This window comes from Neofelis nebulosa, chromosome 15 (assembly GCF_028018385.1).
Source record: "Neofelis nebulosa isolate mNeoNeb1 chromosome 15, mNeoNeb1.pri, whole genome shotgun sequence".
Classification (NCBI taxonomy): domain Eukaryota; kingdom Metazoa; phylum Chordata; class Mammalia; order Carnivora; family Felidae; genus Neofelis; species Neofelis nebulosa.
The window spans coordinates 24,406,495-24,420,116 of record NC_080796.1 but is presented as its reverse complement, the minus strand read 5'-3'; the positions used below and the strand labels follow the sequence as shown (position 1 = coordinate 24,420,116).

Genomic DNA, 13,622 nt, shown 5'->3' with positions numbered 1-13,622 from the left:
CTTTTTAAATATTCTTACTTTTGTACTCTGAGGAGAGGAAGCTTTGAGAAATTTGGATGTTGAGACAAAATGGACTAATAAAACCTGGGATTGGAAAGGAATATGATATATCTCATTTTGATTTACACTTCTTCTGTTTGGAGTGTCTCCTATAACTCAGATAATTGTGCTTTCAGGAAATGAGCGGCTTGTACTCTCCTGTCAGTGAGGATAGCACAGTGCCTCAATTTGAAGCTCCTTCTCCATCACACAGGTACAAAGCTTCAAACTTGTAATTACTTAGGATTTATGTTGCAAAATGCACATATGGTAGTAGTCCTTGGAAGCCTTTTCTGTGTAATGTACAAAACCCCTGAGAAATTACTTTTGGTCACGATGTAGAAGTGAGATTCAGATGGCCCATCTGTTTCTTTAATGCTTTGAATTTTCATGCCATGAATAGTTAGTAGAATAAAGTAATATTATGAATTCACTGTTGGATTAAAAGTTTGGTGAATTTCTTGAAATAATAGTAGCTTTAAACATCTTGTAAATTAAAATCAGATGACCTTAAAAATCTATAATTGAAATGGTAGGTAATATTAGGGAAAAAGTTATAAAGTAAAACCTTGGGCTTTTCCCCTGACCTGTTGAATTTTCTTGGGCACATCACTTTCCCCAGATTGAAAATGAGGGCATTAAATCTGTTATTTAGATCTCCCTGGTATTTTCTTCATAACACTGCATTGTTAATTTGTCTTTTCTTCTATATGCTGTATGAGACCAGGGATTGTATTGGTTTTGCTTGTGATGGTTTCCCTAGGTTATAGAGTAGCAGTAGTGACTGACCGTATTTGTGAAATATAGTAAATGTCACTGGTTCCTTCTAGCTCTAAAGTTCTAGTGGATGAAATATGTACTACCTGAAATTTGAACTTGAACTTTTTTGCTTGAATTGTTCAAAGCAAGAGCAATTTTACATGTTTTTAACTTGCCAGTCCACTTAGGATAATGGTCCAGTGGAAGCTTTTCAGACAGATAGTTACAGGATAACACGTGGGTTATCAGGCTGTTCAGTGCCAGTATGAGAAATTACACTACCCTTCAAAACCTCTGTCAGTTCAGGAAAACTCTATATCTGATTTGGTATGATAGGCAGGGGAAAGGGGCACAAGGAATGTTCTAATGAATGAAGGTTCCTGGGATATTTGATATTTTCCTCATTAACCATTTGTGGAGAATCCTTGTGAGTTCAAGTTGATTCTGGAGTCACTTTAGCTGTGTTATTCAACTTTTTTTCCTTTATATTTTATTTTCTTTAAAACACTTGGGAATGACTCATTCTGTGGGATATTGTTATCATTAAGTTTAATGTTCACTTTCTGAAATATATGGGATCTTTGTCAGTGGAATATTACGTGAGTGTATGCAGGTAAGCAAAAATTGTCATCTCACAAAATCTTCACTAATAAATTGACAATTCCCATTGTCCTCTCTTGTTTAATAGTAGCATTTCTTTTTATTGTGTCCATGTCTTTATTATTCAGTTTCTTACAGATGGGTTTTATTGACATGTGACAAAATAGTATTACATTCATTTAATGGGCTCTCTTTATTGAATGCCTCCAATACGCTGGGCACTGTTCTAGCTGTTGGGAGTATGGTTGACAGACTCCCTGCCCTTTATTGGAGTTTACCTTTCGGTAGGTGTCTGTGTGAGATTGGGAGAGATACCAAACAAGCAAATACATGATGTAGTAATAGTACAAAGCATATAAGTAGTACCTTAGGAAGAAAAACTAGGCACATTATGGGGTGGCAACAGGATTCTATGTCAGTTTGTATAGTCTGGCTTCTCCGGGGAGGCAGTATTTAAGCTGACACATGAATGAGGTGTAAATATGATAGAAAGTCATGAGAGAGTTTTGAGCAGGAACTGATTTAGATTTTAAAATTTTTACTGGGGTACCCATGTGGAGGATGGAGGAGAGACTGTATCGACCCTGCCATTGGAATTGTGGTAGAAAGTTAGGAAGCAAATAACAGTCTAGAAGAGAGGAGGTGGTGCCTTGGATTAGGATTATTTTAGTGGATGAAGAGATGAGAAGTGGTTGTGTTATAAAATAAACTAGCAGATCTTATGAAAGATACAGGGTTTCGTGAAGTCTGTGAAAACTTTGTTGGAGAACTACTAAAATCCTATGCATTATGCAAAGCTATTGTCAAATGAGGTTCTGGCAGAGTTAACCTGCTTAACAGTTGAAGAAGGGAAACAGATGTAAACGTAGTAATTTCTTCAAAAGAGTGTTTTGGTATTTTCTTACAAGTAATTTGAATATTAAGGTTTGAAAGAGGCATTTGGGAAAAATGATGTAGCCCTTAACTACTCTTGGGAAATGATCCTTAAGATTAAGATGGGAAATTAAACATGATGGAAAGAATGTTATGTTATACTATCAACATTTGAATTTTTTTTTATTCTAAGGAAATAGCATGTAGTTCCAATTATTATAACTTTCTTCCCCCATAATTATTAGCTGCATTACTTAAGTTTTTTTAATGTTGGTTTATTTTTGAGAGAGAGAGACAGAGACACACACACACACACACACACACACAATCTGAAGCAGGCTACAGGCTCTGAGCTGTCAGCCTGGAGCCCGACGTGGGCTTGAACTTGGGAACCGTGAGATCATGACCTAGGCCAAAGTTGGATGCCCAACCAACTGAGACACCCAGGCACCCCATATTAGCTTTATTGTTTAAATGCCAGACAGTTTTTGTTTTACTCCTCACTGTAATGTGTTTGGTTTCTTTTTTTTTTTTTAACATTTATTTATTTTTGAGACAGAGAGAGACAGAGCATGAACAGGGAGGGGCAGAGAGAGAGGGAGACACAGAATCTGAAATGGGCTCCAGGCTCTGAGCTGTCAGCACAGAGCCCGACACGGGGCTCGAACCCACGGACCGTGAGATCATGACCTGAGCCGAAGTCGGACGCCCAACCGACTGAGCCACCCAGGCGCCCCTGTTTGGTTTCTTTTAAAGCAGGTTTGCCTTAAAAGCCATTTTGTAGATTCATTTATTTTCTTCTTCTATTTCTTTTTTGTTTTAAATTTTTTTAATGTTTATTTATTTTTGAGAAACAGAGAGAAATAGAGCACGAGTGGGAGGAGGAGCAGAGAGAGAAGGAGACACAGAATCTGAGGCAGGCTCCAGGCTCTGAGCTGTCAGTACAAAGCCTGTTGCGGGACTCAAACTCATGAACTGTGAGATCATGACCTAAGCTGAAGTCAGATGCTTAACCGAGTGAGCCACCCAGGTGCTCCTCATTATTTTCTTCTGTAATGAGTACCTCTTTATGTGTTGGGTCATTGAATCTCCTGCATAGATTCTAAGTTAATGATTAGCTAATGTAGTTAAAATGAAAGGAAAAATAAAAGACATACAAGAGTGTTCTCCACCCCCACTTCCCCCAGGATTTTATCTTTTATATACCATGATTAGCTGTAATTTTCATATCCTGTGTATTCTCTTTCTGCTGCTTTGTTTAGACCCTCAATATCACATGGAGTCTAGTAGTGGTCTTCTAACTATCCTCCTCCAGAGTATTGCCAGAAATCTGGTCGTGTTTCTTTCCTACTTAAAATCCTTCAGTGGCTTTCCACTGCATGTAAGTTGGTTTAGATCCAACTCTTTTGCATGGACTTCCATAATTTTTGTGTGTGTGTGTGTGTGTGTGTGTGTGTGTGTGTGTGTGTGTGTGATTTAAGAATCGAATTTAACTCCCCAAACAAGATGTTAAAATATCTTTGCTTATACCTGTTCCTTTTGCCTAGAAACTTCGGGTTCCTCTCTTAAATAGCTCCTCTTTTCCAACCCCTCCTCCCCAAGAATCCAACCAAGGGTGAACTCTTACCTTTTCTTTTTTGATATACTATTTCCCTAAAGACTGACAGGGGAGAAAGGAAGGAAGAAATAGAATTAAACACTTCAGAAAAACCCATTTCTGTTTACTTTATTCTTGCTTCTGTGCTATGTGTACTAGTTTTTCTGTTTCCCATGCTGTGTTGTAATTTTGTGATTATTGAGTTTTTCTTATACTTCTTTATTTTTATATGAGCACTTATACATAATAGGATGTAAACTATGTTTTTGAGTAAATATGTATTTAACCTAGGATGTTATTTAATTTTCATTAGTTTGTGAGATTTTGATTGAAGCATGAGGTTTAGTATACTTAATAAGTAAACTAACATAATCTTCAAAAAAAACCCCAAAGCTATCAGCCAAGCTTCATTAGGGTGGGTTTGGGGAGGGGGATGAGTGTGTGATCTTTCTTTGATAAATAGGTTATGGTTTTTAAAAAAATAGTTTTAAGCCTTCATCCATTACAAATTTCTCTTACTAGAATTAGTTTAAGCTTAAGATTGCTGTTCTCAGGGCCTTTTCAATTCTGCTTTAGATTGTGAGGAAGAAAGTCTCCACAGTTCCCAGTGAACTATAGTTTACACTTATTGTTACATATCTGTGTGTGTCAAATTATGAGTGAACTAGAGAATGATAGGCAAGCGCAGTCTCTCTTACCTGTTGCCAAATGGGATTGGTCCTTTTATCTGATAGTATCATTGTGAGTGAATATATCATAATCCATTTTTATAGAGGATTATTAATCTAGGAGGCATTTTTAACTTTTTAGCTCAAACTTTACTAAAATGAAACGTTTCTGTTAAGATATTCTTGTCAGTGACAGTGATGATTTTTGTTTGTTTATCCTTTATTTCTTTTTTTTTTTTTTTAATTTTTTTTTTCAACGTTTTTTAATTTATTTTTGGGACAGAGAGAGACAGAGCATGAACGGGGGAGGGGCAGAGAGAGAGGGAGACACAGAATCGGAAACAGGCTCCAGGCTCCGAGCCATCAGCCCAGAGCCTGACGCGGGGCTCGAACTCACGGACCGCGAGATCGTGACCTGGCCGAAGTCGGACGCTTAACCGACTGCGCCACCCAGGCACCCCTATCCTTTATTTCTGAGAGAGCACAGGCATGGTGGGATGGGCACAGAGAGGGGGACAGAGGATTTGAAGCGGGTTCCGCGCCGATAGCGGTGAGCCCATTGTGGTGCTGGAACTCACAAACCATGAGATCATGACCTGAGCCAAAGTTGGATGCTCAATCGACTGAGCCACCCAGGCATCCTGATGGTGATGATCCTTAGAGTAAAACATTCTTAGACCAAAAAAATCTAATATCTAAAATTTAGATTTTAAGTCCTCTCTGAAACCATTACCAGTAATTTTGCTTGTAAATTTTTACAAATTTCTTTTTTCACGTAGAAATTCTAGAATTCTACGATTTCTACATAGAAATTCTAGAATTCTACAATTTCTACCGTAGAAATAATTGTCTCACAATCGGTTTGTTGTCTTTAAGCAAGTATTTCAGAATTGTCAATTATTAGTTTCTTACCTCTGTGTTCTCAGAACTTCAGATAACTTTGTTTGAAGATGATGTATTAGTTGAAGCTTCTCTGTTTGCTTAGGGTAGATATGCTGTAATACGATCCAGAGAGTTATTGGAGTTAAATTTGCCAAATGACTTTTGCTTTCTTATTTTTTTTTTTTTTTTTTTTTTTTTTCAACGTTTTTTATTTATTTTTGGGACAGAGAGAGACAGAGCATGAATGGGGGAGGGGCAGAGAGAGAGGGAGACACAGAATCGGAAACAGGCTCCAGGCTCCGAGCCATCAGCCCAGAGCCTGACGCGGGGCTCGAACTCACGGACCGCGAGATCGTGACCTGGCTGAAATCGGACGCTTAACCGACTGCGCCACCCAGGCGCCCCAACTTTTGCTTTCTTATGATAAAATAGTAAATATAATATAAATATTTACAGTAAATAAAATTTTTCTGGCCTAGATTCTCCAATCTTTAAAATGCCTTACCCATAAGAGACTTCCTATTGATCACAAGTTTAATTCATTTTTTTAAAAAGACACATTTATAAGTTTAAAATTTGAATTGTTTCTTAAGATTTTCTGTGTATAAAAGAGGGAGGTTTATAAATAAAATAGAGATAAGACCTTTATACCTTTCATTTAACTTCTTTTATCAGATATTTCTGAGACTTACCTTTTATTTGTGTTTCCATCGTTTTTGACAAAGGTCCAGATGAATCAAAACGTAGGTATAATGGGAAGGAAAAGCAAGGGGTCACTTTATCAATGTAGAATTATTTATTATTAAGAATATATATGTAGGGTAGTGAATTTCTATGTTTTATATTTTGTATATACCTGGTGAATTTGTATATTTTATAATTTGATCGAGTAAACTAATGAAACTAAAGGAATATGATGTTTCATAATGGCTCTGGACTAGATTAAGAAATTCTTCTTTAGGGGGCCCCTGGGTGGCTTAGTCGGTTAAGCATCTAACTCTGGATTTTGGCTCAGGTCATGATCTCACAGTTCGTGAATTCGAGCCCCACAGCCATCTCTGCACTGCCGGAGTGGAGCCTGCTTGGAATTCCTCTTTTCTCCTCTCCCTCCTTGCTCTTCCTCCTTCTCTCAAAATAAACTTAAAAAAAATAATTTCTTTAGCTCCCCTGCATCAGTGAGAGATTATATTTACCTTTAGTCATTAAAAAATATGTGAAGGTGGTGGTGGTGGGTGGTGGTTTGAGATGGCTCTTTGGTTTAGTAGATGAAAATGGACCCACATTTCTTATTCTTGCGTGTCAGGTCTTTGGATTATGACTAGGGCTGTGTTAATGGATCCTTCTTCACATACTGATGCTTAAGTTCTTGGTACTTTTTGGTAATTATCATTGGTTCAATTGCTTTATTTTACTTGGGGAGATAACTTGTTTAAAAAAAATAGAAATTGAAATGCTTTTATGGTCAAGGCTAACTCTGATCCTTAGAGTTTTGTCTCTATTATATATTTGAAAAATTTTCCCTACATAAACCTACAGTTTTTATTTAGCCTTTATTTCCTTTATCCAGAAGGGGAATTGTAACAATATAGGAAATTCTCCACACATTTGTCTGTATCTCGAAGGTTAGGTGGATCTTAAGAAATCTCTGCTGTACCTGCATTGAGCACTTTTGAACATAAATGATGGTGTGGCTGTTTTTTAGTGAAGTTTCTATATGGTGTGGGATAAATAGTAAAACCAGTTGATTGTTTTCTTGTTGAGTAGTGAGGAGTTACTTGCCTTACACTGATGCTATACTATGCAAAGGAGTTGAAATTGAAGTCCTAGGAGATGAGGGACATTAAAGAATCTTACAGAATTTTCAACTTGATTTAAAACAAAAAGAAAGACAAAACACAGAAAACAAACTTCCTTGGGAATAATGTAGCGGGTACTCTTCATACATCTGCCATTTCTCATTAAATTGATAGGTAATAGAGAAGTAGCAAGTTATGAAGACCTTTTCTGAAACTGTGCACTTTCTTTATTTAGAATGTTTGAAGAATTTATTCTTCAGTCACTCAGGCAGTTTTGGAGGCCATATGACACATACATAAAACTCTGCTTTAGTCCCTAGGGTATAGTTGTGACTAAAACAGACCCTAGAACTCTGCTCTGATGGTTACATAGCTTTAGGATGAAAAATAAGTTGTGCTGGCACATTAATTATTCTGCTTAAAATATGTAAATAAGACTTTTCGATTCCAAGATTTAAAATAAGCAAAATGCTTTTAACTCTAAAACTTTAGTAATTACATTTGATTTGTTGGCTTTTCAGGATTAAAAAAAACACCTTTGAGTTCTTATTACTAAACTGTAATTTGTCACCACTTGATGAAGATATTAACAGTCCATTCCAACTCTGAAATGTAAGGTGTGGCTACACCAAATTTCAGTGTGTGTAAACATCCGCCAAGACTCTTATTTGTAATGTAGAGTTTTGAACCCTATCCCCAAATCTGATCATTAGGTCTGAGGTAGATCCCAGAGATTTAAATGCAGGTGTGGGGGGTTCATACTTTAAAAGTATGTAAATATTGGTTTAGTAGATAGTGAATATGTCTGTATTACTGATATGTATTTAAATAAATCTTTAAATCAGATAGGGTTTTTTTCATAAGAGAAAGCTCAAATATTCAACACTGAAATGTTATATTCTTAGCTTATTTCATCTTTTGTGGAGGATAAGGCAAAGATTTGTTTTACTCTCAAGTCTGTACAGTTATATATCCTTTTATAACGACTTAAGAACGCCTGAAGTCAAAGCAAGATGAAACAAAAAACCCACCTGAAATCGAGTTTCTGGACTTGGAGAGCCAGGAAAATTAAAATTAAATGTTTGGGCAGGAAGCAAATTATTGGTTGATTCCATTCATATACTGTGATTGCATCCTCTTGCTGATGGCTTTTTTGTCCTGTCAGATTAGTCCTAGAGGAAACTTTTCACCCCTTTCATTATTATAGATACACCTTGATTCTGGGAGGTCTGGAATGGGAGAGGCTGGGAAGACTAAAAGAATATATGGTAACCCTGTTTTACATATAAAGATAACTGTATATAAGCATAAAATTTTATGTGCTATTACCATTTTCCATTTCTGCTGTTTACTGTCTCTCCACTACCCAAGTCCTAGCGTGTTTTTCCCACTCTCCAGATCCTCTACTTTGAATCTATTGTTGCTCTCCTTGCTTTTAAAGCCTTTTCTGAGGTTATTCAGATAACTGGGTTTTTGTAACACTTAAGACTTGTGGTACCTGTATCATCTGACAATGAAAAATTTCTCCTGTGTGAATTATAACTAAATTGTAAACTATTTCCCCTCACTGGAAAATAGTAGTAGAATATAAAGTAGTTAAACACAGCACTTAGCCTAACACACTGGGACTTTCGCTAGTTTTAGTGGCAAATCAGTCTTGTCAGTCTTCTTTTTTTGAGCTTGCTCTTTTGTTTTTGAAATTCTACCAAGCAAGTAGAATTCCAGAGGCAGCAAAGCCCTGTGCTTTCAGATATTTCAGACCTGTGCTTTCAGATATTTTCTATTATACTTGCTTTTTACATCTGTCAACAGTAAGTTTTTCCCTGAGGAAACTCTTCTTACCAAGAAAATTTTAAAATGAATTGCACTTTTGCTTTTGTTTTTTTAACTTTAGGAATAATTATGGAACTACAGACATTTTAAAAGGCAGTATAAGCATTAGGTTCATACAGTCCCCCTATGCACTGTGTAACTACAACACTTCCTAATCAACTACAATTTAAAAGGCACAATTAATAAGGGTATTGGGGTATTTATTTATTTATTTATGGAGAGAGAGAGAGAGAGCGCGTGCACGCGCGTGCAGGGGAGGGGCAGAGAGAGGGGGACAGAGGATCCAAAGTGGGCTCTGTGCTGACAGAGAACCTGATGCGGGTCTTGAACCCACAACCATGAGATCATGACCTGAGCCGAAGGCAGACGCTTAACCAGCTGAGCCACCCAGGTGCCCCTGGGAATGTTTTTTTAATTTTAGAGAGAGCACAAGCAGGGAAAGGAGCAGAGGGAGGGGGAGAGAGAGAGAATCTTAAGCAGGCTCCATGCTTGACAAGAGCCTGACGCAGGACTGGACCCCACTAGCCTGGGAAATGACCTGAGCTGAAATCAAGAGTTGGACGCTCAACTGACTGAGCCACCCAGGCACCTTGAAAATGTTTTTGGAGTTCTGAAATATTCCAGTAACTTCTGTTCTTTGAAGAACAAACTGAATTTCTTTTTTTTTTTCCTCAGAGGCCATAGATGTGTACTCTGGAACCCAGTAGTTTTATTACTGAGCCAACGTTACATTTCTCAAATAAACCCAAGCTGTATGATGTATAGGTTCCCCAAACTTTTTTGGAAGCCTTTGGAGTCAGAAGTGTTTCAGTATTAAGTATTCTGTCTGTCACCTACCCCCTGCCCCCATATAATTATTACATAATACTAATGGAGGAGTAAGAGGCAGTTCCACATAATCAAGCACATTAATATTTTAGCATTGAAGCATGAATGTTCATGGTGAGTGAAATGAGGTCAGATCTGTTTAGGGAAGGTTTTACCTTCAAATAAGTCACAAAAAGTATTGGATTTATTTGATTTTTAGAGTTTTAGGTTTTAGGAGTTTGAGTTTTATATAATCCTTTTGAGCCCAATATTTGTATTTATTTGTTTATTTTGAGAGAGAGAACGGGAAGGCAGAGAGAGAGGGGGAGAGAGAATCCCAAGCAAGCTCCATGCTGTCAACACAGGACCGACATGGGGCCTGATGCCATGAACCTTGATGTCAAGAGTTGGGCATTTAACCAACTGAGCCACCGAGGTGCCCCTGTACACACGCACATTTTAAAGAGAAGTATTAAAGAAGTTTCTTTTGCAGATTCGTCTGTTACAGTCCAGTATGTAGCAATGAAGTTTTTCTGGTGAATGAGATCTGTAGAAAATAAATTTCAGACTTTGCAGTCATTATTAATAAAATACCACTTTAAGCTTATAATTTGAAATCTTTTACAAATTTATTTTTATTGAAAATTTTTTAAGTTTATTTTTTTTTGAGAGAGATTGAGAGAGAGAGAGAGAGAGAGAGACAGTGTGAATGCGGGAGGGGCAGAGAGAGGGAGAGAATCCCAAGCAGGCTCCATGCTGCCAGCGCAGAGCCCCACATGGGGCTTAAACCTGTGAAACCGTGAAATCATGACCTGAGCCGAAACCAAGAGTTGGACACTTAACCAACTGAGCCACCCAGGCACCCCTACAAATTGATTTTTAAATATATATTTGATGTGTAGTCAAATATAGTTATCTCACTATACACACTGATATATCAGTATCATTATTCAGGCTTGCAGTCAAAGAAATCTGAATTATAATACCATAAAAAACATCTAGAAATTGTTCTGTTGACGTCTAAATATGCAGCTACATAATTTTGTTAATGTTTATACAAATGCTAAGGGGTTAGATTTCATTAGTAAAAGGAACAGAGAGATTTTGAATACGTGTTTCCTCATGTTTAGCCCTGGATAGAGTACACTAAAAGTAGCAGATGATCTTTTCTTACCAGTGCATGGCTCTGTGCAAGGACGGTGATCACTGGTTATATTTCATCAGAAGAAACCCATTACAAGATTGTGTCTTTAATTTGTAGTGTAAGTGCTTTGAAGACCTTCTTATATAATTGAGTCTTCCTGTAGGAACAGTTAAGGATATGAGGGATTAAGATTGTTTTGTTTTTTTTTTTCTTTAAGACTACCGTGAAGACAGTTCCATGCGATTTATTGTATTTTTTTTCAAGTGTGAGACTGTTTGACTAATTTTGTATTAATAGAGGGAAAAATTTATTGAATGTTTATCATTTTTCTGGCTTTATCCTGAGAACATTCGTATTTAAATCTCACACCTCTCTGCAGTCTCCTTATGTTAATAGGTGGAGAAACTAGTGGACAGATAAGGCCTTTCGTAAATTGCCCACAGTCATTTAACAAACCCACTCTCTGCCCTTAAGCATGCCTCTCATTTTGGGGCACCTGGGTGACTCAGTTGGTTGAGCGTCTGACTTCAGCTCAGGTCATGATCTCATGGTTCATGAGTTCGAGCTCTGCATCGCGCTCTGTGCTGACAGCTGAGAGCCTGGAGCCTGCTTCGGATTCTGTGTCTCCCTCTCTCTGCCCCTTCCCTGCACGCGCTCTGTCTCTCTCTCAAAAATAAATATTAAAAAAAATTAAAGAAAAAAAGAATGCCTCTCATAACTTTTGAGGTCGTTTGAGTACTAAAGTAAATAATGATTTTGTGTATTTGTGTAGAGAGACCCGTCTTTTCACTACCTTCACTTGCTTAAATTTCATTAGGGTAGGCAAGAATATAAACATTTTTTATAGTAGTATTAGGGAAGAAGAGTTTTTTTTAATGTAAATAACTGGTTGATCATGGTTGATATATGTTTTGCCATTTTCAGGTGTTAATGAACACCTATGAACACAGGCTAGTTTATTTAAAGATGAGAAGTATGTAGGAGTGATGACGTGAAAAGACAAATGGTAAGATAGAACTAATACAAAGAAAAAGATAGTTTTAGAGGTTTTTGTAGGATTAGGTAGGAACATGCACAGAGGTTATAATCAAATAAAAAGAACTGATGCAGAAAGCATGATGTTTTGATCGGGGTAGAGAAAACTAGTGTATAGGTTTTGGACTGTGAGAAAAAGAGTATTGGTATTTTACAACTTATTCCATTCCTTTGGTAATTTTCTTTCCTGTAAGATGATTATCCTAACATTTGGGACCTGGATGGGACTCTAGATAATCTAGAGATAGCTCACCCCCACTCATCTCACTTTGCAGTTGAGGAAGCGCATTGGTTATAAAGTATGCGTAGCTCTTCAGGGGCATAACAGGATCTCTTCACTGTAACTTTAATTGCTTGCTTGTGTTCTTTTCCTGATGTTCCATACAACCTATGAACCTATCCGAAAATGAAATGGAAGCAAATACCTTTGGGTATACACCTGTTTTGTGATTATTCCTTATTGACATTCTTTCACAGTGTGTTTGTTTAAGTGGTTGGGTCAAGGGGTAAATTGTTTATATTTCCTGATGTTTGGTTTATGGGTTATGCACTTATTTGATATCTAATTAAGTTGTTGGCAATAAATATTTTCTTTCCTTAGAAAGAAGAAATATTGGATTTAGATATGATATATTTTAGATTTACCTTTTCTGTTGCTAGAATAATGTAAACACTGAAATCATATTTTTCTCTCTTCATTTTGCAGTAGTATTATTGATTCCACAGAATTCAACCAACCTCCTGGTTTCAGTGGCAGTTCTCAGGTAAATGATGTATTTAACAGTTTGTTTTAGTGGTACAATGACTATAATCACCTGAGTTGTAAAATCATAGATTAGTTTCCTGGAATGTCCTGACACACACACAGCTGTTTTGAATGCTGGGGCATCGATTAGGATTTGGATGCCTCTGATGCATAAATAGCTGTTTATGTGCTCATCAGTGATGAGTTAAACATTTTTTAAAATTCAGTGATTGTAACATCAGACCTTGAGAGGAGGGAAGTACTGTAAGAGGAAATTATGAATAATCAACACATTGTTTCTCTCTGGGATAAGATAGTTATATCTGTTGATGAGTTACTCATTATGTTGAAATGTTAAGGCTTTTTGTGGGAAGTGAAGTACATATTTGAGTAAACTGGACTTCAGCTTCACCTCTCTTCTAATTAGTTGTATGATTATTTTGACTTTTATTCTCTCCATCTGTAATTTGGGGATGCTGATATTTGTCAAATCTAATTTTGACAAATCTAATTTTGACAAAAAAGCTTTTTATGTTGAAATAATTTCATACTTGGAGAAAAGTGACCAAAATAATAAAAGGAATTCTTTTGTATCCTTTATCCAGATTATCCAAATGTTAACATTTGATTACATTTCTTTTCTCATTCTCATTCTCTTTTGTTTATGTAAACATGATTTTTTTTCTCTGTGTTGTTTGAGAAAGGTACATTCATAATGATCCTTTACCTCTAAATACTTCAGTGTGTATGTCCTTAAAAACAAGGGTATTGTCTTATGTAATCACAATATAATTTTAAAATACAAAAAGTTAACATAGATATAATGCTATTATCTAATCCCTGT

At 36.7% G+C, this 13,622-nt stretch overlaps 1 protein-coding gene across 9 annotated transcripts in view; it reads left to right on the top strand.

Annotated features, from left to right (window-relative positions):
- The window catches only part of COP1 (COP1 E3 ubiquitin ligase), a 259,333-nt gene that overhangs the window by 78,499 nt on the left and 167,212 nt on the right, over positions 1-13,622 (top strand). For 8 of the 9 annotated variants that reach the window (XR_009254573.1, XR_009254574.1, XM_058702418.1 and 5 more), the window contains 2 exons: positions 177-253; positions 12,740-12,797. The exons of the other annotated variant lie outside the window; for it this stretch is intronic. Coding sequence is in view for 6 of the 8 variants with exons in the window: in XM_058702418.1 (XP_058558401.1) it covers positions 177-253; positions 12,740-12,797 (135 nt within the window). In the remaining 2 variants the exon portion in view is untranslated. The remainder of the gene's footprint in view (positions 1-176; positions 254-12,739; positions 12,798-13,622) is intronic. 9 annotated transcript variants of the gene reach the window in all.